Here is a 27,679-nt window from a genome sequence, read left to right as displayed (position 1 = left end):
CTTGCTGCTAATCGAAAAGAGTAGCCCACGTAGTGGCGACAGCGGGTTTCCTCTCAAAATCTGTGTGGTCCATAACCATATGTCTGACACATATAACCAAATTCATGACATCCAATAGCTGATTTATAAATCAATGAGCTGTAGTGGTGTCGAAAAAAAAAACCTTTCCTTGTGTATTTACAATAACATGATTTATTAAGTTTTTAAGATCATTGACCTCAAATTTAAATAAACACCAAAATTCAGTTACATCAAAGTTTCAACTTTTATTTATGTCAAACTTCTGTTGATAAAAATTTCTTTGGTGACCAAATGTTTTCATTTACACCAAAACATCCAGTGCAACAAAACTTCTGAGCTTTTATTTACATCAAACTTCCATTTTTAACTGCCATTACATCAATGTTTCTAATATCCAGGGTAACAATAGCTTCCATTACCTCCAAGTTTGAAATGTCGTGTGTGTCTGTTTAAACTTGACCCAACTATTCATACACTCAACTTCGATATTCGAAGCCATCTTCGCACTATGAAATCGTAAGACCATCGTAAGCCATGTGCTGTAGTAATGTCATTGCTGGGAGGCGGGTGGATTAATTCATGGAATGAATGAGTATGGAAGGCACAAGACACTAGGGGGTCTGGGGGCATGCTCCCGTAAGGACATTTTTTAATCTAGAGACTCTGAAATACATTTTGCAGCCATTTCAGGGAGATTATATACATAAAACGTCAATATCAACAACCAGTATTTTTTTTAAAATGCTCCCCTGTTAGCTATGGCCCAATCTAATTCAAATTAGCTCCACTATTACATGTGGATCTAACACCAGCCAGTTGGAGCTCATGTCCACCAATCAAAACCTTACTTGCAGAATCCTGCCAGTGATTTAAAACTAACAACACTGCGTAGTCCCCAATGTCCAGGTAACATTTCGCCCTGATAGCCTACAACAGTTTTACGATTTCATAGCACTAAGATGCTTCCATTTCATTCTCTCAGCGTGCATCCTGGAGCCGAGACGACTCGCACAGTGTCCATTATGAGCTGGTTTCACTTTCCGTGACACATTTGGTCCATTATAGAACTGAGTAGAGCCATAATCTGGAGATACTCATCGGCCCCGTCCATCAAACACTTGTCCACCACCTGCAATTACAAATACAAGTCAAACACTGAGTAGAGCCATAATCTGGAGATACTCATCGGCCCCGTCCATCAAACACTTGTCCACCACCTGCAATTACAAATACAAGTCAAACACTGAGTAGAGCCATAATCTGGAGATACTCATCGGCCCCGTCCATCAAACACTTGTCCACCACCTGCAATCACAAATACAAGTTAAACACGGAGTAGAGCCATAATCTGGAGATACTCATCGGCCCCGTCCATCAAACACTTGTCCACCACCTGCAATCACAAATACAAGTCAAACACTGAGTAGAGCCATAATCTGGAGATACTCATCGGCCCCGTCCATCAAACACTTGTCCAACACCTGCAATCACAAATACAAGTCAAACACTGAGTAGAGCCATAATCTGGAGATACTCATCGGCCCCGTCCATCAAACACTTGTCCACCACCTGCAATCACAAATACAGTTTGTAACTCAATAATAAAAGTTAAAATTTTGGTTTTGTTTAATGACACCACTACAAGTTAATCACTGGCTATTGGATGTCAAGCATTTGGTAATTTTGACATTTAGTCTTAGCGAGGAAACCCACATTTTACCATTAACAGCAAGGGATCTTTTATATGCACCATCCCACACAGGATAGCACATACCATGGCCTTTGATATGCCAGTTGTAGTGCACTGGCTGGAACGTTAAATAGCGCAATGGGCCCTCCAATGGAGTTCGATCCCAGACTGACTGTGCATCAAGCGAGCACTTTACCACTGGGCTATGTACCTCCCCCACATGTCTGTTGTGGACACATTCTCAGATTTTGTTTTTCTCTTGTCCATCTCAAAAAGAGCCTCCCACCAAAGGTATAGCTAGGGATGGGAGAAAAAACCCTAACACACGTACCGCCATCTTTTCTGTGTAAGATAAAACCTATCGCACTTCAGACACGGTAGCTGGCTACCACCTGTTTATTGCCGAAGTATTACACAGACACATCTCTAGCATTATTCTCACATATGCACCAGTTTTATTTTGCACAAGAATATATACCACCAGACCATGCAGAGTGCAAATGAGTGCAATAAATAGGAGACAAAAACAAAGTATATTAAAGGAAACATGTCACGAGACCATATTATAGCTCATTTTAAAAGCAAAATGATATAAAAATAATATACAAATAAGTTTATAACAATAAAATACGCGTAGTTAACTTAAAATGAAGAAATTACACCAATCCATATCAAAGTACGATTTATGCATATTTATTCGTGAGCGTTCGGAAAAAAAGGGAAGTGACGTCAGAGCCGCTGTACTCTTCCATTGTTGTTAACTGTTTATATATGGAGTAATGGCCTTACGATCTTTTCAATCCAGCAGTGCCGTACTGCGCGGCCTTTGGGTGTAAAAATAAACAGTTTAAACGATCGGGATTGTCTTTTTACAGTTTTCCAAAGGATTTATCCGAAGAAAGACGCGTGTATTTTATCGCCAAACAAAAGATTGGACACCAACACCGCATAGTACTTTGGTGTCAGCCTATTTTAGTATTTACAGCCCAAACGTTACCCAGAGACAAAAACAGTACTCAGTTGCGAATGCCGAGGTGTACATTGTACATATTTGGCACAAAGATACACCTCAGCATGATGTATTTATATATGTTAAAACAAAAATGTAGAATTTTTTATTTATTTATTTTTTTGGAAAAAAAAATATTTTTCATGTTAGGGCTGTAGGCCTACATAACAAAATCTGTATTCACCGTCCGAAGAAGGAAACGTCAGTAATTAATTAAATATGGCATATAGGACATAGGATTTGGCATGAGGATACATCTTAGCACGATGTATTTAAATATGTTTAAAAAAAATTAATAATAATTTTAAATAATGATTTTAATCTTCAGGCAGAGTACGTCACAAAAACGTTCCTCATCGCCCGAAGCCCCAAAGTAACACAAAGTTCAATACAAAATAAACCACTACTGTCGGTGTCGAAATAACTATTATGTTTCATCCACGGGCTGACTTGAGAATCGGAGTGTTGTTTTAGTTAATTGGTCCTTTCTTTCCGTGGCCTGCACATGTGATTCCTGATTGGCAGGTGTATGTTGCAGGGTATCGACCAGGTAAGTGATTACCACTGTCTAGACATACGTACAAAATACTTGCCAGTTTTTTAAGATCACAGGGTATTGTGGCGTAACCTGTCGCGACTATAGTACAATGTTAATGGACATTATCAGCCGCCCTGCTTCATTACTGTAAATAATGCTGTAAAAGCCTTGATTAAGTAGACTTTCCCATGTAAAATTACAAAACTGACCAATTACGTAGTACCAAAGAAAATTATCACATGGGTATCGTGAGTGGTCGTTTTTACTCTAACGCACCCGACCAATAGGTCTAATAATATGCTGCTTTTTTTTAAAGAGAAAAAAATACTATAACCCCATTTCGTTCTACTGATGCAAATAGAAATATATTTAGTTAAAAAGTTGATTATACTCTCAAGTCATTTATGTTGTTTAAACTTTTACAAGTCAGGTTAATGAAATTGAAGTGCCTTGTAAATTAGAGCGTTTGTTTACACTGTGCATACAGATTTCATTATGTACAGCCCGAACATGAAAAATGCGATATTTTCTAAAAAAAATAAAAAATTGATACGGCAAAACGTTTTGCGAACGAACACTCATTGTTTTGGTAAGCTGTACAAGTCTTAGATTCTTTATGAGTGGTACGGACTAATGCTTTTAAGTGTAAGGCTTCAGATCAAGCGACGCGTCTCTAACGTCACGGACCTCGTGATTGCCCTGCTCATTAAACATCATTAAACATCGGCAATTTCCGCTAAGAGCTCGTATCTGGGTTTTTTTTATTATGGAGATATTTTAAGTAATTAATTTTTTTTTTTTTTTTTTTTTTTAGGTGATTCAATTTATAATTAATTGTACATGGTTGGTGCCAAATATAGGTCACGTGACATGTTTCCTTTAAGTTCTGTATTTATTACATACTTTCTTGTTTATTTAGAGTTATAACTTCAGTTTCTGAAATCTATTAATCAATCCTCTCATTGATTTACTTAATGTTAAGAACCACACTCTCCAGCAATCTTACGTAATGTTTTAAATATGATGTGACGTAATTTGTAAACAAGAAGAATACACTTGACAAACACCCATCTCCCTCTCCCATGTTTGGTAAATTACAATCTGTTTTATTTAATGACGCACTCAACACATTTTATTTACGGTTATATGGCATTAGACATATGGTTAAGGACCACAGATACTGAGAAAGGAAACCTGCTGTTGCCACTTCATGGGCTACTCTTTTCAGTTAGCAGTAAGGGATCTTTTATATGCACCATCCCACAGACAGGATAGTACATACCACAGCCTTTGATATACCAGTCGCGGTGCACTAGCTGGACCTAGAAATAGTCCAATGTGTTCATCGACAGGGATCAATCCCAGACCGACCATGCATCAAGTGAGCGCTTTACCACTGGGCTATTTTTAAATAAGACATGACATCAGTAATAAAAATTCGCTACCTCCAGTAAATATAAAAAGCGAATCCCCTGTTTACAAATTCCGGTCAAAATACAAGATTTAATTTATGACATGGTTTGAAAATATCTTTATCTCTATAGTAAGACTGAATAGGTATGTAATATAAAAACGTAACACACATACCGCCATCTTCTCGAATACCACCGATTTCTGGTTGTCCGATAGATCGACCGAGGAGATGAGTTCGTCATGGAGCTGTAGAAGAAGCTGAGACCCCGAGTAGCCGTCATTGATCAACATCTAGAAACAGAGAATCATCAGACGCAGGCACCGACCTCAGTGATGTCATCATAAAGCCATCGGACACAAGGCTGGTAGGTACTGGGTTCACAGCCCAGTACCAGCTCCCACCCAGAGCAAGTTTTTAATGACTCAAAGGGTAGGTGTAAGGCCACTACACTCTCTTCTCTTTCACTAACAACTAACCCACTGTTCTGAGCAGACAGACCAGATAGCTGAGGTGTGTACCCATGACAGCGTGCTTGAACCTTAATTGGATATAAGCACGAAAATAAGTTTAAAAAAAAAAAAATAACATAGGATATTTGCTTTAACCTGTTGTGGGCTAGATTTACCTTCGTCGGTTGAGTGCTCACTTAAGGTGCTTGCGTCGCAGGATTGAAGCACCTCATTGAATAAATTCAACTAATTGGTTTTTTTCTCATTCCAACCAGTGCAGCGCAACCTGTCAAAGGCCGTGGTATGTGCTTTCCTGTCTGTGGGAAAGTGCATATAAAAGATGCCTTGCTACTAATAAAAAAAATGTAGCAGGTTTCCTGATGACTGAGAGCCAGAATTATCAAATGTTTAACATCCAATAGCCAATCAATCAATGTGCTCTAGTGGTGTCATTAAACAAAACAAAAACTTGTTTTCTTCTTTTTATCCTGTGAAGGGAAAATTTTGCCAGCATGCTGAGCAGAATTTCCCATTTGGCCTGAACTGCATAAAACCGATGTCCTACGTCATTAACTAGATATTATATTGATCCTGCAGTCCATAAAAACTAAGCTATTATTTATGTTATTTTAGCTACATTGTGTGATGACCTAAAGGTCAAATGAGCGATTTTCTACTGTATATATGCATGTTAAAATCTGCTAATATACATGTATGTTTATGACTTTACTTTAATCGGTGATCATAATCGGCCAATAGAGACAGTGGTTGCAGGATAAACACAAATAAATATCTACATACAAATTTAAAGCAAAGACGGCTAAATATGACCAATTGTATATTCGAAAAACTGACAAATTTTATTTTAATTTTCACGTAAAAATCGGATATTTTACTAGAAAATAAAATTCTGTGTTTGTAAACGTCATGTTTAACAGATAATTTGGATGAATTTTCTGCTTTCCCGGAGCTAGCCCTGAAAATCGTCACTTATTAGTAGCATATCCAAAAACAGACATTCATAAGCCGCCATTAGTGAACTTTGGTGAGGCATCATAATATCACCAATGTATTTTGGGGCAATAAAATAAATATAAAATAGAATAAAATAAAATAAATATAAAATGGAATAAAATAAAACAAACATTGGCAAAGCTGCTGTAAAACACTTTTGTAAAATTGCGCAGAGCTTCTAGATTATGGTAGCCCCACTGCCATGGCTAGTGATATTCAGTGTTGGGCTAGTAAATAACTAATATTGCCATGCCAGACAGGACTTCTAGATTATGGTAGCCCCACTGCCATGGCTAGTGATATTCAATGTTGGGCTAGTAAATAACTACTATCACCATGCCAGACAGGGCTTCTAGATTATGGTAGCCCCACTCCCTTGGCTAGTGATATTCAATGTTGGGCTAGTAAATAACTACTATTGCCATACCCAATGGCTAGTGAAAAAAAAAAAGTCAAATGTTACAGGTAAGTCGATTTTGTAAATATGAATATCCTGCTCCCACCCCAACCCCCCAATGTTAGTCTTTTTAAGGTCTATATCACCCTTTAGGTGACATATCTGATTATTACTATTATTTAGTAAAATTGGATTAATTTAAAGTAAAGTAGGGCTGTTGAATTTTTAATTGTGGCTAGTAAATTTTTAAAATCACTGATCCCATGGCTAGCTTATTTTATAAAAATTCTAGAAGCCCTGAATTGCGTGTACTAAACTGCCATCACACAATGATTCGAATTACAATTAAGGACTGGTTTTAGATTACAGTTGTAGTTATTTTGTAAAGATTCTTTTAATAAAGGCCTGCAATAAAATACAGATGAACATCCTGTTTGTTTAAAGTTATTTCTCTCATCCTCAGGTATATGGTACAGAGCTATCCCATGAAAGAAAGCTATGTAAGAAATTTCTATCCGACATGGGATATCACATGCTTGCATTTAACATGACATCGTTGGTAATATATGATATCATATTAATGTGAGATGGTGATGTGAGATCATTAGACACAGTTTTAAATTAATGTTTTTTTTATTAAAACCTTCATTATAAAAGCTATCTTGTTAACAACAAACACAGCAAATACGATAGTGTAGTGTATTTATGATAAAATGGTCAATTAAAAAAGTTACTTGTTCAAGCATCTTTGTCTGTCTGTGTAAAATAATTATTTATTACATACCTATTCAATCTTACTATAGTGGTAAAGACCTTTTGAAACCGTGTAATAAATTTATTCTGTATCGCACATATGTGCAATCTGGACCGGAACTTTTAAATGGGGAATTCCCTTTTTCTTTTTACAGCAGTTAGTGCCTTTTATTTATGATCATCATATATGATTTACAAATGACGTCATATTGTATTTGAAACATTACACAAGGCTGCCGCAGAGTATGATTCTTAACGTTAAATGAATCCATGAAAGGAGTTTTGATCATAGATTTAACGAAGTGTTGTTATGACGTTAAATTAAAAACCGTTTTTGTCAAACATAAAAGAAGGTATGTAATAAATACAGAACTTCACATACGTTGTTTTCGCTTCTTATTTATTGCACTCGTTTATTTTGCGAAAGAACATACCACTCGACCGCTACGCAGTCTCTTGGTATATATTCTTGTGCAAAATAAACTCGTGGAATAAATAGGAAGTGAAAACAACGTATGTGAAGTTCTGTATATGTATTTACCAAATGAATGACAGAAAACAGACTCCATCATATGTCTTCACGTGGGATAGAAAAAGTACCCTCGGTTGTGAACATTTAAACCCTGGGATGAGGCTTCCACCAGCTCGGCTGTACTTTTCCTATCCCACATGACTGCATATTATGGAGTCTTATATTTATTACACCACCGGGAACTCATACCCGGGAAAATAAAAACCATAATTTTACACTGATAAATTATTATGCATTGGTGTAACGTACAATATTATTGGACAATTTGAAGTTTACAAACCAATGATTTTGCTGGTACTAAATACGACGTCATCACAATTTAGTAAACATACACAATGATGTCACGTCTTTTAAAGCATTTGCATTTATATCTCTCAGTTTTTATTGCTAAATTTGTAATAAAACATTATTTTAATACAATTCGTTACAATATTTTTGATGTAATAAACAGAACTTTGGTTTTTTAAAACGTCTGTGATTGTGAATAAAATACAAAGTAAAAGCAATACTCAGAATTGTGTGTATAGTTGTTAACATCGTTTCTATATAAATGTAGTCATAATGAAAACAGAAGGTTCTTAAAGAAACAAAATGGCTGAGGTAATAAATAGAATAACACACTCGGTATTAGTTATTATCAAATTTATGTCCCTTGTGAAATAATTTTCAGTTGTGACAACTGAAAATTATTTCACTCAGGCCATAAATTTGATAATAACTGGTAACTCATTTATTATCCTCTATTCAGTACTTACTTTAACTGTTTTGTCTAATTTATCGTAAGAATCTGACTGGCAAACTTTCAACACCCTGTGAATGACTTTCTCTGGACAGACCTGGAATAAAACATAACTCGATGATTTTTCTTTGTTATAAGCTACATGTATGTACAGTGAACCACCGTCAAAATCACACCGTCGTAAACTGGAATTTACACAAAACTGGATGTTTCTCATGTTTCCATTTTAAAAATCTGTACAAAATGTAACCTTTCTAAACCAGATACCCCTTAAAAGCAGACATTTTACTTGGTGTTATGAGTGTCCAGTTTACAGGAGTTTCACTGTATTTGGAAAAAGTTGTGTTCGTATGGGTAAAATGTTGTTGTAACAATCGATGTAGGCCAAAATCTATTTTGATCTGCATATCTTCTTTTTTTTAAATATAAAGTCAAATTTCAGTAACTCGAACTTGAAGGGGATGACAAAAAGGTTCGAGTTTCTGGAAGTTCGAGTTTTCGAAAATTGTATAGTAAGATGATAAATGTAAACTCACCCAAGCTATTTCTAAAATATTCTCAACTGATAGTAAGTTGATAAATATAAACTCATCCCAGCTATTTCTGAAATATACTTGATTGATAGCAACATGACTATGTAAAACTCACCCCAGCTATTTCTGAAATATCGTTTTCAGTGATGTTTTCCTCTCCTTTCAGTCGGAATGAACTCTGTAGGTAAGTGATGGCTTTACGAAGATCGCCCTCGGAAACGTTAATTAATGCTGTTATTGCCTAAAAAGGAAAAATACTCTAGTTGCAGGCCTCTTAGAATTGAAATTTTTTGAAATCCATTTATCAGTTACAGCAAATATAAATTCAAGTGATCCATTTAAATTTTTGTGTAAGCTGTTATGCCCACATAAATGATATCCTTAATTTTATTCATGCACGGAAAACGGGTTATGCAAAATTATATTTTTGCATGAAGGACTCGAGCTAACAAAACAATTGCAATTTTTATATGAAAGTTTTGGCTAGTTTTGCAGAAACCAGTTTCCTGTTAAATTAAAAAACAAAATTGTTTTTTTTTAAATGCATACACAGGGCTTGTAGTAAATACAAAGTGATAAAAGTTAGTTTGTTTTGTTTAACAACACCACTAGAGCACATTGATTAAAATATTAATCATTGGCTACTGGATGTCAAACATTGGGTAATTATGACTCTTAGTCATCAGAGGAAACCCGCTACATTTTCCTATTAGCAGCAAGGGATCTTTTATATGCACTTTCCCACAGACAGAAAAGTACATACCACGGCTTTTTGATCAGTTATAACGAGAAAAACAAATCAGTCAAATCGATCCACCGACGTAATTTGATCATGCAAATGCAAACACCTCAGGTGAGCACTCAATCGACTGACCTAAATCCTGCCCCTCAGATCAAAGATGTTTTTGAAAAATTGACAGGGCACTAAAACATAAATTACGAGATGTTTTGGAAGGGTATATGGGTACTGAGGGGCATTGAAGGTGAATGGTCAGTAAGATACGGTAGCAGGGTTGAGTCCAACAAGGGAACCAGGGTGGTTGGTAGGTGCATCCCTTATGAAAAATTGCCCTTGTTGTCAAGCTGAAGAAGGAAGGAAATGTTGCACTCAACACATTTTATTTATGGTTATATGGCATCGGACATGTGGTTAAGGACCACACAAGTATTGAGAGAGGAAATCTGCTATCGCAGCTTCATGGGCTACTCTTTTCGATTAGCAGCAAGAGATCTTTTATATATACCATCTCACAAACAGGATAACACATACCACGGCCTTTGATATATACCAGTTGTGATGCACTGGCTGGAGCGAGAAATAGCCCAATTTGCCCACCGACGGGGATTGATCCTAGACCGACTGCCTATCCTGCTATCGCTATACCACTGGGCTACATCGCGCCCCACTGACAACCAACTGACCGTTTCATCGTATTTGACGTTCTCTTTGTCACAGATGAATTTGAGCCTCTTCATGAGGATGTCCTCGGACAGCGGTTTGAAGCGGAACTTGGCGCACCGCGACGTGAGGGGCTCGATGATCCGACTCACATAGTTACAGATCAAGCAGAACCGCGTTGTTTTCGACTCTTTTTCCATAGTTCTCCGCAGAGCGGCCTGAAATGATCAATAAATTCTCACTGCATCAGAGTTATAAAAGTTAAAGTTTGTTTTGTTTAACAACACCAGGTTGATTTATTTATCATCGGCTCTTGGATGTCAAACATTTGGTAATTCTGACATATAGAATAACTCTACATACTGAGCTACTTCTACAGACTGAGCGAATTGTACAGACTGAGCGAATTCTAGACAGATCTAATTCTAAACACTGATCTAATTCTACACACAGAGCTAATTCTACAAATTGAGCTAATTCTACACACTACACTGAGCTAATTCTACACACTACACTGAGCTAATTCTACACACCGAGCTAATTCTACACACTACACTGAGCTAATTCTACAAACTGAGCTAATTCTACACACTACACTGAGCTAATTCTACACACCGAGCTAATTCTACACAACACTGGGCTAATTCTACACTGGGCTAATTCTACACTACACTGAGCTAATTCTACACACTACACTGAGCTAATTCTACACACCGAGCTAATTCTACACACTACACGAACTAATTCTACAAACTGAGCTAATTCTACACACTACACTGAGCTAATTCTACACACTACACACACTGGGCTAATTCTACACTACACTGAGCTGATTCTGCTACACTTAATTCTACACACTACACTGGCTAATTCTACACACCGAGCTAATTCTACACACTACACTGAGCTAATTCTACAACTACACTGTGCTAATTCTACACACTGGGCTAATTCTACACACTACACTGGGCTAATTCTACACACTACACTGGGCTAATTCTACACACTACACTGGGCTAATTCTACACTACACTGAGCTAATTCTACACACTACACTGAGCTAATTCTACACACCGAGCTAATTCTACACACTACACAAACTAATTCTACAAACTGAGCTAATTCTTCACACTACACGAGCTAATTCTACACACCGAGCTAATTCTACACACTTCACACACTACACTGGGCTAATTCTACACTACACTGAGCTAATTCTGCACTACACTGAGCTAATTCTACACACTACACTGAGCTAATTCTACACACCGAGCTAATTCTACACACTACACAAGCTAATTCTACAAACTGAGCTAATTCTACAAACTGTGCTAATTCTACACACTACACTGAGCTAATTCTACACACTACACTGGGCTGATTCTACACACTACACTGGGCTAATTCTACACACTACACGGCTAATTCTACACACTACACTGAGCTAATTCTACACACTACACTGAGCTAATTCTACACACTACACTGAGCTAATTCTACACACCAAGCTAATTCTACACACTACACAAGCTAATTCTACAAACTGAGATAAATTCTACAAACTGAGCTAATTCTACACACTACACTGAGCTAATTCTACACACTACACTGAGCTGATTCTACACACTACACTGGGCTGATTCTACACACTACACTGAGCTAATTCTACACACTACACTGGGCTAATTCTACACACTACACTGAGCTAATTCTACACACTACACTGAGCTAATTCTACAGACCGAGCTAATTCTACAGACCGAGCTAATTCTACACAATGAGCTAATTCTACACACCGAGCTAAGTCTAGACGGAGCTAATTCTATAAACCGAGTTAATTCTACACACCGAGCTAAGTCTAGACGGAGCTAATTCTACAAACTGAGCTAATTCTACAGACTGAGCTAATTCTACAGACCGAGCTAATTCTACACAATGAGCACATTCTACACAATGAGCACATTCTACACACCAAGCTAAGTTTAGATGGAGCTAATTCTATAAACTGAGCTAATTTACACACTGAGCTAAGTCTAGACGGAGCTAATTCTATAAACCAAGCTAATTCTACACACTGATCTAATTCCCATGGACATGATAAAGCTAAAAGTTACCTGAGCGGCACCGGTCATGGAGTCGGCCTCGTCCAGAATGATGATCTTAAACGGAGGACAAGGTCTACCACTGTGAAATAAAAACACAACTACATGTCTCGCTTATCATACAACTATTCAGTGAAATAAAAACACAACTACATGTCTCGCCTACCATACAACTATTCAGTGAAATAAAAACACAACTACATGTCTCGCCTACCATACAACTATTCAGTGAAATAAAAACACAACTACATGTCTCGCCTACCATACAACTATTCAGTGAAATAAAAACACAACTACATGTCTCGCCTACCATACAACTATTCAGTGAAATAAAAACACAACTACATGTCTCGCCTACCATACAACTATTCAGTGTTGCTCAAAGCTGCACCCACATATGTTCATCACAATGCATGTTACAAATTAAAAAGAAAAATTACAATTTGTATTTAATAAATTAATAATTTTGTTAAAATAAATTGAGATGAATATTCAAGGATTGTCTTTACCGATTCATAAAGTTCATGGATGATTACAGACACAACTACATGTCTTCAACAACTATTCATGAAATATCCACGTGGTCTCGCCTACCAACATAAGTGAGTACAAACACATACATGTCTCGCTTATCATACGAAGAAATAAAAACACACGTGTAATAACAAGTGTTATTATTACATGGTTCAACATAACCGAGTTAATAATAATCATACGAAGCACACGTGTAATAACAAGTGTTATTATCCACATGGTTCAACATAACCGAGTTAATAATAATCATACGAAGCACACGTGTAATAACAAGTGTTATTATCCACATGGTTCAACATAACCGAGTTAATAATAATCATACGAAGCACACGTGTAATAACAAGTGTTATTATCCACATGGTTCAAACATAACCGAGTTAATAATAATCATACGAAGCACACGTGTAATAACAAGTGTTATTATCCACATGGTTCAACATAACCGAGTTAATAATAATCATACGAAGCACACGTGTAATAACAAGTGTTATTATCCACATGGTTCAACATAACCGAGTTAATAATAATCATACGAAGCACACGTGTAATAACAAGTGTTATTATCCACATGGTTCAACATAACCGAGTTAATAATAATCATACGAAGCACACGTGTAATAACAAGTGTTATTATCCACATGGTTCAACATAACAGAGTTAATAATAGTCATACGAAGCACACGTGTAATAACAAGTGTTATTATCCATATGGTTCAACATAACCGAGTTAATAATAGTCATACGAAGCACACGTGTAATAACAAGTGTTATTATCCACTTGGTTCAACATAACCGAGTTAATAATAGTCATACGAAGCACACGTGTAATAACAAGTGTTATTATCCACGTGGTTCAACATAACCAAGTTAATAATAATCATACGAAGCACACGTGTAATAACAAGTGTTATTATCCATATGGTTCAACATAACTGAGTTAATAATAATCATACGAAGCACACGTGTAATAACAAGTGTTATTATACACGTGGTTCAACATAACTGAGTTAATAATAATCATACGAAGCACACGTGTAATAACAAGTGTTATTATCCATATGGTTCAACATAACCGAGTTAATAATAATCATACGAAGCACACGTGTAATAACAAGTGTTATTATCCAGATGGTTCAACATAACTGAGTTAATAATAATCATATGAAGCACACGTGTAATAACAAGTGTTATTATACACGTGGTTCAACATAACTGAGTTAATAATAATCATACGAAGCACACGTGTAATAACAAGTGTTATTATCCACGTGGTTCAACATAACCGGGTTAATAATAATCATACGAAGCACACGTGTAATAACAAGTGTTATTATCCACATGGTTCAACATAACCGAGTTAATAATAATCATACGAAGCACACGTGTAATAACAAGTGTTATTATCCACGTGGTTCAACATAACCGAGTTAATAATAATCATACGAAGCACACGTGTAATAACAAGTGTTATTATCCACATGGTTCAACATAACCGAGTTAATAATAATCATACGAAGCACACGTGTAATAACAAGTGTTATTATCCACATGGTTCAACATAACCGAGTTAATAATAATCATACGAAGCACACGTTTAATAACAAGTGTTATTATCCACGTGGTTCAACATAACCGAGTTAATAATAATCATACGAAGCACACGTGTAATAACAAGTGTTATTATCCACGTGGTTCAACATAACCGGGTTAATAATAATCATACGAAGCACACGTGTAATAACAAGTGTAATGACGTAATTTTGGGAAGCGACGTCATAATGACATTGTTTCTCCAGGCCTAGCTCAGACTGTATTTGAAATATGACGTCATTTCATCGTCTCCTTCTAGTTGTGGCCGAAACATTTTGAGTTGGGTCTTGTTATTCATAAAGAAAACAACAATAATGATAGGATAATAAGGTAAGGAAATGTTTTATTTAACGACACACTCAACACATTTTTTATTTATGGTTATATGGCATCGGATATGGATAATAAAGAAATTATTACACTCACGTGTGAGTCGTACTGATTTTACGAAATTCAAGGACTTTTTAAGCATAAATGTAATATTTATTAAATTTAAGGACTTTTAAAGGACTACCCTGAAATTCAAGGACTTTTCAAGGTCTGTGCGAACCCTGGGTTTACCAAATGAATACTTACTCAGGGCGCGTTCCGCTGGCTGTTAATTGGGCGAAACGCTTCACCTTCTCACGAACAACAGCAATGCCTCTCTCGTCGGAGGCATTCAGTTCAAGAACACGATCTTTAAACATGTCGTTTCTGAAACACACAATTTCAGTGTTAAATAATATACATGACTCGTGTAGCAACATCAAGAGATATTAATTTATGATTTTCTAGCTAGCCATATGATAAAAAGATAAATTACACTAAATGCATTAAATAAAGGACTTCTATCATATAAATGGTACTTTGAAGTTCGGGGAGGAAAGTAATAAAAACAAGCAAACTTATTCACTAGTCCACCGAACAAATACATCTATAAATCGACTTGTCCGGTAATATTTTCACTTGTCCAAATAAATAGTTTGTTTTATTCAAGTATAAAGACAATGCTTTTCATTGCTCAACATGAAACTTCATTGAACATTTTTACTTGTACACTGGACATGGTGATTTCCCTAGAAATTAGGCAAGGCATGGTAGACCAAACACTTTTGGGGCATTTTCACCATTTTCGGGGCACTTGTTTTTCATTACAAATACACAAAAATTAATTGAAATAAACATTAATGTAATTTATGTGCTTGCTTTAATAAATGAATGGCACAAGATATAAAAGGCATATTTATTAATTAATAATACCTTTTTTTTGGTGTTTTATAAAGGCAATTTTAGAATTAATTACTGAAAAAGGCTTGTTTAATCTCAGGGCATCATGGTGCTGATAAAGGCAAGATGGTGTTACACTACTGTGCCATGGTGCTGCACCATGCTAAAACAAGCTAGGGAAAACACAAACTGGACAACCACCAAGATGCATTTTGTTTGTCCAAGCAGATTTTCCCATGTCAGGACAAACGGACAAGTGCTTATTTGGAACACTGGAGGGGTGTGCACCCTTCCCCTGGATCGGCACTTGAATCATTGAACTATGTCCCATCATGTCTGTGGGTTACCAATCATTATGCTTCGATTGTTTTGTGTAACAAATATTTTCCTGTTTACCCAAACAGTTCCCTCGCAGCAGCTAGGATTGTGGAGGTTTTTCCTGTTCCCGGTGGTCCATAAAACAGAAGCATGGGTAGCTACAAAGAAAAGATAAAAACAAAAATGTTTCGATATTAAAGGCATTCAGTCACGGATTTAATATCGTTCTTTTATTTTTATTTCTCTAAATATGGATTATAAATGAAACTTACATTTATTTGAAATACCAAACCTCACTTTTGTATCATCCAAGACGTTTTAATTAAATCACACTGGAAGGGCTTCCCTGTCACCCTGTCGTCAATTAACAATTTTGAATTTTGGAACTCTCTCACATTAAGTTCAGAAATTACAACATCGGAACTCCTCGCATCTTTTCGGCGAAAATATTTCCGCTGCCGGACAAATGGACACTAAGTTTAATTAATCTACAAACCTGTAACACATCTAGATAAAGTAACAACAGAGTGAAGTAAGAGGTCTTGTTCAGTGTATTTGGTAGTGAATTGTCACCAGGTAGGGTGATGTCAGTTGTTCAAGTAGCCTACAGGGCAACATATCTCCATTGTCAGACAGATATCAACAAATATATTGGCAAGATTTAACTTGTTAATTGATAGACATAAAAAAAGAGTATTATCTTGTACAGATGTGAAACGTTATCCAAACTGCTACACAAATTACACAGGTCAAACCGGCTCTGTTATTGCATTCTGATTTCCAGCAAACCTATTGCAAGTAAGCGAAGCATTAAAATAGAAAACAATAGATACATAAAGACAAACACAGCAATTCTAAACATGACTGGAGTTGTACTTCAGTTATACTAGCCTTTTAATTAATTGGGACTCGCTATTCACACTTTTGTTACCTTGTTGACATACATGTGCCAGATTTTACTATCACGTGACATGTACAACCAATCAAAACACATGTTTGATTAAGGTTGTTAAAGTGAAAAGGAAACAAAGTCTGTATCGTGTGTATTGTTGTAGTTGACAATGTAGAAACTTCTTGTTACTGCATTTTATAGAAATTTAGTTCCAAGTTGAATATTAATATATACTTATTGATTTGTTGACATTATGCGATGACCAATATCAGAATAACATTTATCAAACGTACGTCAGTGGAGGAAAAACGTCGTGAGATAGCGGTGTCTGTTGGCGTTTTTTCCTGTTCTTTGTTGTTTTTTAAAACCACTAGCCCATTGGGCTACTGGTTTTGCAATTGTCCAGGGCTCGAAACTCACCAAAAAATATGGTGGCCCAAAAATTAATAATTGATGTTGGCAAATTATGGTAAGAGAACCACAAGTAAGATTTTAATGTGGAATACAAACATTAATAGTGGCTCATAGGCTATAGCTCTAAAGAAGATCGCCCACATAATATTATCTGGGTGACTAATGCCATTATTTAAAAAATATATTAATATTTAAGTCGCACACACGGGACATTGGTCGCATTTGGCGACCTGGCCACAGGCCGTTTCGAGGCCTGATTGTCACTAGTCCTGTGTTAAAAAGCACTAGCCCTGGGCGTCGGGCTAGCAGATTTGTCGAACTTTGGGTTACTGATATAAACAGTTTCAGCTGGGTTCTGGAGATCACAGGACACCGAACTGAAAAAGTGCTCCACATAAAATTTGAAACCACGAGGCTTGTAGCCAGACAGCTGTAGAATGAGATCATTTGTTCTAATTGTAGCTTTGGGCTTAAAGTAAAAATCACACTTCAGCTTTGGTTAGTCTTTTTTTTTTTTATTAATCTTCGGCTATTGGATGTCAAACATTTGGTAATCTTGACATATAGAGGAAACACGCTACATTTTTCCATTAGTAGGAAGGGACCTTTTATATGCACCCCATCCCACAGACAGGATAGCACATACCACAGCCTTTGATATACCAATCATGGTGCACTGGCTGGAATGAGAAATAGCCCAATGGTCCCACTGACGGCAATGAATCCTAGAATGGCCGTGTATCAAGCGAGTGCTTTATGTCCCGCCTCTGGATAGACTTGTACAGTCGTCAGAATAAACATAGTGTATGGCAACCCAGGGTACAGGTTACCTAATGGGGTGGGATGTAGCCCAGTGATACAGTGCTCGCTTTATGCGTGGTCGGTTTGTCATCGATCCCTGTCAGTGGACCCATTGGGCTGTTTCTCCTTTCAGCCAAGGCACCACGACTGGCATATCAACAGACGTCAAGACACTGACTTGTTAAATGTCACAGCTCACATAACACCGTATTGGTCCATGGTTTTACTTCGGCACCAGACTGTATACCAACACATGTTGTGACGTTTGCAGTGACCAATCAAGTGTTGTGTAGTTCTCAGCCAAATTCATTTTAATGATGCCAACAAAAATACTTATTATTACTTTCATTTTAACATAACAATGACATATTAATTATCATTTATTTAATACTATTGTGTTTTAATGAAAATATTGAATTGTTTTGCTTTCATTTTATTACACGAAATATTATGACTCAAACAAAGTGTCTAATTCGGAGCATTTCCGAATGAATGAATGAATGAATGTTTAACGATACCGCAGCACAAAAAATATTTCCAGATGAATGCGGAACATGACGAAATATAACGAAATATACCAATAAATGTTCACTTTGCATATTTTTTTATCAAACTTCTCCCCAGTGTTCTGGAAAAGGAGTAGTCACTTTTCCTACTTTTTCAGTTCTAGAAAAGGGCTTGGGTTGTTTGTTTTAAATATTATGTTTTACCATTTATAAATGAAGTCCAGGATTTTCACTCTATTGAAATGTGGTAGCCTTCTCATAACCTTAATGACAGTCTTGACTTATTCGGATGGAAGGAAGGAAATGTTTTATTTAACTACACACTCAACACATTTTTATTTTACGGTTATATGGCGTCAGACATATGGTTAAGGACCACATAGATATTGAGAGAGGAAAACCGCTGTCACCACTTCATGGGCTACTCTTTTCGATTAGCAGCAAGGGATCTTTTATATGCACCATCCCACAGACAGGGTAGTACATACCACGGCCTTTGATATACAAGTCGTGGTGTACTGGCCGGAATGAGAAATAGCCCAATGGGCCCACCGACGGGGATCGATCCCACTATTCTGATGGCTGCTCATACTCACATCTGCACCTTGTAATGATTTCTTAAGAACAGAAACAACCTCGTCTTGGTAGGCCACATCTTCAATGGTCCTCGGTCGACTGAGAAAAGAATAAAAAAGAGTACCAGTTAATAAAGTACTAATAACCATATTGTTAATTAAGGATTGTCTGTTATTTCTTTTACATTCATCTAGGTATGGACATAAAATATTATCCACAAACTGTGTGAATGGGCACCACTGAAATATGGACATACACATGGTCACCATGTCGTAAAGTGGAGTACCATATGCAGGGCTAGCTCTACTACTCGCCAAATTCGAATTTTAGGAACAATTGGCAAATTTTATTTTAATTTGGGGGGGGGGGGGGGAGAAATCATGTAATGACTGAGATTTGCTGGAAAATAACTGAGATTTGCATCTTTGTACCTAATTTGGAGAAATGTTTTGTATACCCAGAGTTAGTCCTGATGTGTGTAATAGTATTACATGCATTTACCAATTTTTCCATTTCCTTCACTTTCCATGACTCAGCTTAAAAATTCTATGATTTTTCAAGCCCTGGAAAAAAAATTCCGTGATAATAAATTCCGTGATAATAAATTCCGTGATAATAAATTCCGTGATAAAAAATTCCGTGATAATAAATTCCGTGATAATAAATTCCGTGATAATAAAAATATCACTTGTCAGGGTTAGCTCTGGTACTTGACAAATTCACCAATTGCAAATTTTAAGATCAAATGGCTAATTTTATTTTAATTTGGCAAAAACAATGTGTGCAATAATTAATATGTTGTTGGAAAATAGCTATAGGTTTAGCATTTTATCAACTGTTTGACATCCAATAGCTGATGATTACTTAATCAATGTGCTGTAGTGGTGTTGTTAAACAAAAGAAAGAAAGAAAGAAATGTTTTATTTAACGACGCACTCAACACATTTTATTTACGGTTATATGGAAAGAAATGTTTTATTTAACGACGCACTCAACACATTTTATTTACGGTTATATGGCATCAGACATATGGTTAAAGACCACACAGATTTGGAGAGGAAACCTGCTGTCGCCACTACATGGGCTACTCTTCCGATTAGCAGCAAGGGATCTTTTATTTGCGTTTCCCACAGGCAGGATAGCACAAACCATGGCCTTTGTTGAACCAGTTATGGATCACTGGTCGGTGCAAGTGGTTTACACCTACCCACTGAGCCTTGCGGAGCACTCACTCAGGGTTTGGAGTCGGTATCTGGATTAAAAATTCCATGCCTCGACTGGGATCCGAACCCAGTACCTACCAGCCTGTAGACCGATGGCCTGCCTCGTTGTTAAACAAAACAGACCAACACACTCTCTGTGAGTCAGGGGGTTAAGATGATTGGGGCAGGATGTAGCCCAGCAGTAAAGCGTTTGCTTGATGGACAGTCGGTTAAGGATTGATCCCCACCGGTGGGTCCCATTTGGCTATTTCTCGTTCCAGCCAGTGCACCACGACTGATATATCAAAGACTGTGGGATAGTGCATATAAAAGACCCCTTGCTACTAATGGAAAAATGCAGCGAGTTTCTTCTCTAAGAATTTATATCAAAATTACCAAATATTTTGACATCCAATATCCGATGATTAATAAATCAATGTGCGCTAGTGGTGTTATTAAACAAAACAAACTTTAAATGTTTTCAGATGATTTAGCAAAATGTTCTGATCACCGAGAGTTATATGTAACCCTGCTTGTCTATATTTTTCCTACAGCTATTGTATTTGTGTTGCTCTGAGAGGCCTGTGAATACATACTATTTTTCTACCCATGGGACGAGTTTTTTCGGTTTTGACGGCTTGTCACTGGTTCCTGGGAGTGAAGATTTGTCTTTGGATTTGGCTGGCACAGCTGACCCTCCTTTCAAAAAGGCATGCATTTTTCAACTTGTATATATGAACCTGAAAATAGAATTTTAATTCAGATGAAAATTGAAATCGGTTATCTAAATTAACAAGCATTCTGAGAGTACTTGTTTAAAGCAATACGTACATGTCCCCTACCAGGCCCAACCAACATTCTTATGTCCTAAATTCAAGGGCCATAACTCTGTCAAAAATAGATACTCAAAAATAGATACATCGCCAAGAAAGTCAAGCTTGATCTGTAACAGTACATGATAAAGCTATACATAATTTCAGCTCAATATTTCAAGACATTGTAAAAACTATAAAACTATATGTGGGATAGACAGATGGATTGACAGACAGACAGTAAACGGCTTTTAGAATTTTTATAAAATCCACTAGCCATGGGATCAGTGATTTAAATTTTTTACTAGCCACAATAAAAAATTCACTAGCCCTACTTTACTTTAAGCTAATACAATTTTACTAATAACTGAATATGTGAACTAAAAAGGGAGATAGAGATTTAAACAACTAACATTGGTGGGTGGGGGTATTGGACACAATATTCTATAGACTTAACTACAACATTTGAACAATAACTTTCATTAGCCGTTGGGCATGGTAATAGTAGTTATTTACCAGCCCAACATTGAATATCACTAGCCATTAAAATTTATGATTTTCTTAACCCTAACTCTGGATGAGCAAAGCATTTCGCCAAACTTAAAAAATTGCAGAAAACGACAGTTATTTTATATATATATATATATATCAAAAATTCAATTATTACATGAAATTATTTCGCCAAATTAAAATAAAATTTGTGCTAACCCCAACACATTTTCTTTCTTGGTGAGGCCCCCCATACCTCCTGTCGACTGCAATCAGCACACACATTGTAAATATTCAATTCCATAGTGCCATATCTGGGCATCTAGATTATGGTAGCCCCACTCCAAAGGCTAGTGATATTTCATGAAGATATATAAATATGGCAGTTGACAATTCCTTTCATTGCAAGTAATTGTCAACAGAATTATGTATTTTATTCTGTGTGGGAAGCCATGGCATTCTATCAGGTTTTTCAAGTTTTAATGCATCTACCCACAAGCTGTGTCTGGTCTATTCTTTTCGAAATTTATAAAACAATATTTTTTTTAACATCATCTTATGTTTTATGCAGCCAACTGCACGTTTTAGGCATCTTGGCCGTTAACTGCTCTAAATGATCGATTAAAGTTGACTCAATTCACCATCAAACCATAGGTAACTAACTATACGGAAAAGCTTCAACGCGTCACATTATAAACAATGGCTGAAGTACTCGGATGTTCGGTTCCGAGAACAGAAATAGATGTTTAACGATACCTCAGCACGATCAAGACTACAAAAATATTTTTTGTAAATAATTTTAGTTTAATTTCACTATTTTTGTTTGTTTTGTTTAACAATACCATGAGAGCACATTGATTAATTAATCATCGGCTATTGGATGTCAATCATTTGGTAATTCTGATTTATAGTGATCAGAGGAAACCCGAGCTACATTTTTCCTAATGCAGCAATGAATATTTTATATGCACTTTCCCACACAGGAAAGTACATACCACGGTCTTCGTTCAGTTGTGGTGTATTCTCGGAATCGAACATACGGGTACTTCGGCCCTATCCGCCATTGTTTATCACGTGACGCGGTGAAGCTTCTCCTTAGTTACGTATGGTTTGATAGTGAATTTAGTCAATTTCAGTCGATCATTTACATCAGTTAACGGCGAAGATGCCTAAAACATGTTGTGCAGTTGACTGCATAAACCATAACTTGATGTTAAAAAAAATATCGTTTTACAAATTTCGAAAAGAAGAGACCAGACGCCGCTTCTGGGTAGAGGCACTAAAACGTGACAAACCTGATGCACAGTGTCGGACACATTGACAGAATGCGACTACGTTGAGTTTAATGTTGTTGCATGTCAACAATAACCGACGTTAATAGCAACGAAAATGGTTAATGCATGTGCATTGATAACATTTCCACATTATACTGTAAATAAAATACACAATTCCATCTACTTTCATGAAGAAAAAAAAAAAAACCCCGGATGCATCCAGTTCTTGAATAAAGAGTATACTCTTTTTATCATCAAATTTGTGTGGTCTTCATTTTTCATTTAATCTAATTTTAGAGTTCAATCAAGACATTCTTTATACTTGTATTTATTTTGCCATCTTCGGCTACTACATCTATTTATTTATTTTTATTTTTAAAATAAAAAGTATATGCAGTTAAATTACACACACACACACACACACAATAATAAAACTTTATTTTTATTTTGTGTGTGTGCAAATGTGTCTGTAGCAGGCTGCAGTACGAAAATATAGGTTTTCTACTACTTTTTATATAAATATGGCTTCTTCCCCTACCAAGGTTGTCCCTACTACTCAAGATTTTGCCCCCTACCCCTCCAGATATTGTACCTGCGGACGTGTAATAGCCCAAATGTATAATGTATTAAACAATAAAGGTATACTTGTATCTTGGATACATACATACATATATACATATGCATACATGTGTATAATATATATATATATATATATATATATATATATATATATATATATATATATATATATATATATACACACATACACATGTATACATGTTTCTGGGTTTCTGGTTTTTTTTAATTTACTCTGTTATGAATCAATGTAATTTGGTGGTTGTGGTACATTTGTAGATTTTGCTTCTGTTCAAGTTAAAGGACTTACCTTTTTGCATCTATATGTTGTTTTATAGTATTCTGCAGTTCTTCGGATTGTGTGTGTGTGTGTGTGTGTGTGTGTGTGTGTGCATGCATGTGTGCACACAATCTACTTCAGCAATTATCTGCAATAAAATGAATGGTCATCACCATATTTGATATTTGTTTTCCTTTCTAAAAACACTATTTCACATGGAGAATAATATGGCATTTAACCATCTCATTCATACATTTTCCTTGAATATGCTACATAAGTGCATCTATACAAGAGGTAATTTAACCCTGGTTAAAAGCAACTTAGGTTAAATATGTGTAGTCTAGCAAAAGGCATATTGATACAGATCAGTTTACTGACAGTCATGATAATTGCCCCATCTCCTTTCTCCACCTGTATCTTATGAAACATTACTTAAATTTTAATTGCATTAACAATTCCAATACAGCCCAAGACAAAATTTGCAATATCCATTGACTAGGTATAAAACAACACTAATATATACTCTTCAAAAAAAGAAACGCAAAAGGGTACAAATGGGTTATAACTCCGATTTTATGTTTCCTACCGGTTCATGCTTTGTGAATATAAGGTCATTGCATGTCCCAAACACATTCCCACGGTTACATTCGATAAAACGCAGCTACTGTACAATAAAGTTCCAAAATGTGAATATTCGCAAAAACGCAGCCATGTGCAAACCATGTCACCACTGCACGTGCGTTGTCTGCACGTGCAACATGAACACCGACAGTATAAAAGTGCAGGGTGTTCGCTTGCCTGGCCTCTGTATCTGGCCGACAGTTGACAATCCAGGACATGCCACGTCTCAGTGAACCGCAGAGAAACAATGCCATCGGCCGACTAGACGCAGGCGAATCCAGAACGGCCGTTGCCAGGGCATTCCATGTGTCCCCAAGCACTATCTCCAGACTGTGGGACCGTTACCAGTAACATGGATCAACACGTGACCTCCCTAGATCCGGTCGACCACGGGTCACTACCCCCGGGCAGGACCGCTACATCCGGGTACGCCACCTTCGGGAACGATTGACTACTGCCACCTCCACAGCCGCAGCAATACCAGGTTTGCGCAGGATATCCGACCAGACCGTACGGAACCGCCTACGTGAGGTAGGAATTCGTGCCAGACGTCCAGTTCGAGGTGTCATCTTAACACCACAACACCGTCGACTACGACTGCAGTGGTGCCAGATTCATCGACAATGGCCTCAACTGCGATGGAGACAGGTGTGGTTCAGTGACGAGTCCCGATTTCTGCTCCGACGTCATGATGGAAGATGTCACATGTATAGGCGTCGTGGTGAACGTTATGCGGCAAACTGCGTGCAGGAAGTGGACAGATTCGGCGGGTGTAGTGTCATGGTGTGGGCAGCCATCTCACACACTGGCAGAACTGACCTGGTCCACGTGCAGGGCAACCTGAATGCACAGGGCTACATTGACCAGATCCTCCGGCCACACATCGTTCCAGTTATGGCCAACGCCAACGCAGTGTTCCAACATGACAACGCCAGGCCTCACACAGCACGTCTCACAATGGCTTTCCTACAGAACAACAACATTAATGTCCTTCCTTGGCCATCGATATCACCGGATTTGAACCCAATTGAGCATCTATGGGACGAGTTGGACCGACGCCTCCGACAGCGACAACCACAGCCCCAGACCCTGCCCGAGCTGGCAGCAGCCTTGCAGGCCGAGTGGGCCACCATCCCCCGGGACGTCATCCGTACTCTGGTTGCTTCAATGGGCAGGCGGTGCCAGGCAGTTGTCAACACACGCGGAGGCCACACCCGGTATTGACTCCAGATGACCTTGACCTTGGTGGTGTGTCCTATCACTTACTCACAATGGACTAGAGTGAATTGTGAACAATCCTGCAACATTTGGTAATTATCGGACTCACCATTCAATAATGAAATCAATTCTCCAAATGTTACGACAATGTGGTTTTGCGTTTCTTCTTTTGAAGAGTATATATATATATATATATATATACATATATATATATATATATATATACATTTACTCAGATAAGTTTTTGTGTTTTATTAATAAATATACCATGTTAAACCCTATTATTAAAACAGTTATATTCGATGAGGTAACACTATGTTTTAGTAGGTTGTAGACCGTGACATGAAAATAATATGGGAGTTATTAATTGCTACCCTAACTTAGATTATGGGGGGCAATTTAAAATATTAATATTCACATACTAAAGGGAGCTATATATTATTCTTCTTGAACTAATCTCAGGGGAGTGAAGGATAGCTAGAAAGAGATATAACTCCCCTTAGATGACAAGGTCTGAGCTTGGCTATATTTTATTATTGCTATTTTCTTTTCGCCTGCATTCAACCGGTAAGGAAGGCCAACATCATGAAATAATTTCACAATCTGTAAAAACAAAATCATTTCATTATTTCAAGAAACTGGTGGGGGTTTTTTTAAAGAATAAAAGAATGTATTCAGTGGAACATTTTCATTGTTGCCAATACATCTATATAATAAGAATGACAATAATAATACTGTAATTTAAAGTTGTAAAGTAACAACTTTGCAATTGTTTAATTATTACATTCTATTTGGAAATATAATAATTATGTTAAATCCTAAAAATAATTATCTTGAATCTGCATATAAATTTTATTATTATACATACAAATTATATATTTTGTAGCCCACATCATAATTATTATAATATTAATAATTATCTTATCATTTCAAAGTTGTTAAAATTTATAATTAATATTACTTGAAAATTGCATCAACAAAAATTGTTCTGCCCAACCTGCCTCTAGTAAAGTCCCCTCGACAATATAAGCTATACGGAAACATGTCGGTAAAAAATATAGACTGTACTAATTCATATTCCCGTTGTTCGTTTCTCTTATATGACAACCCAAGCTGCTATAATACTCATAAGACATGCTGCAACTATGTGTTAGTTACAGAAAATAAATGACAATATGCAAGGCATGCAAAAAGTTAATATGATAACTTTATTCTATGTAAAACAGTAATCACTAAGGCTTTGCTTCACCCCCAAAGACCCGGATGATCGGTAACTAGGCCGTGTGACGTCACGCCGGTTCCGAGAATTGGTTGGAACAAGAAAAAAATCAGCTGAATGGATCCACCGTGGTGGTTCAATCCTGCAACCAAGCACCTCAAGCGAGCACTCAACCGACTGAGCTAAATCCCACTCCTTGGTTTCACTAATAAAAAAAGTAAATATGTTTTGGAAATAAAAAAATAAAAAAACTAGTTTTGTGTGCATTTTAGAAATCAATCTGCTCAGCAATAAAATACTATGGAAAGACATTCCCTGTGAGGACTGCAAGTTAGAATGGGAAAAACATATCACTTAACAGCATACATTTACTGTTAGTGTTACTAAACAAATTAATTTAATTAACTATAAACTATATATAACCTTATCAAATATTTATGATACTTCACTACTTTACACTGTCACAGTGCAGGTTTCTTCAAAGCACGAATTAAAGTCTCAACCCAATAACAAATAAATAAATTCCCGCCAGCTTCGACACCGGAAGTAGATAGAAAG

General features: G+C 36.7%; 1 protein-coding gene across 4 annotated transcripts; it reads right to left on the bottom strand.

The window, feature by feature from the left end:
* Positions 1-251: 251 nt before the first annotated feature.
* Positions 252-27,660, bottom strand: LOC121375295 (replication factor C subunit 4-like). Of its 4 annotated transcripts, none has more exons than XM_041502678.1 (11): positions 27,545-27,660; positions 21,229-21,372; positions 19,451-19,529; positions 16,320-16,399; positions 15,291-15,410; positions 12,603-12,672; positions 10,512-10,706; positions 9,205-9,330; positions 8,573-8,653; positions 4,846-4,962; positions 252-1,150 (listed from the first exon to the last, which is right to left on the bottom strand). In XM_041502678.1, the coding sequence occupies exons 2-11, from the start codon at positions 21,348-21,350 to the stop codon at positions 1,055-1,057; spliced, it is 1,086 nt and encodes a 361-aa protein (XP_041358612.1). In that variant the 5' UTR covers positions 21,351-21,372; positions 27,545-27,660; the 3' UTR covers positions 252-1,054. The 4 variants fall into 4 exon arrangements, with proteins under 4 accessions (XP_041358612.1, XP_041358619.1, XP_041358636.1 ...); XM_041502685.1 differs by having other exon boundaries at positions 27,571-27,648; XM_041502694.1 differs by lacking the exon at positions 252-1,150 and adding an exon at positions 1,268-1,590.
* Between the last annotated feature and the right edge of the window lie 19 nt (positions 27,661-27,679).

Source organism: Gigantopelta aegis, chromosome 1 (assembly GCF_016097555.1).
Source record: "Gigantopelta aegis isolate Gae_Host chromosome 1, Gae_host_genome, whole genome shotgun sequence".
Classification (NCBI taxonomy): Eukaryota; Metazoa; Mollusca; class Gastropoda; order Neomphalida; family Peltospiridae; genus Gigantopelta; species Gigantopelta aegis.
This window is presented reverse-complemented; position numbering and strand designations above follow the sequence as displayed.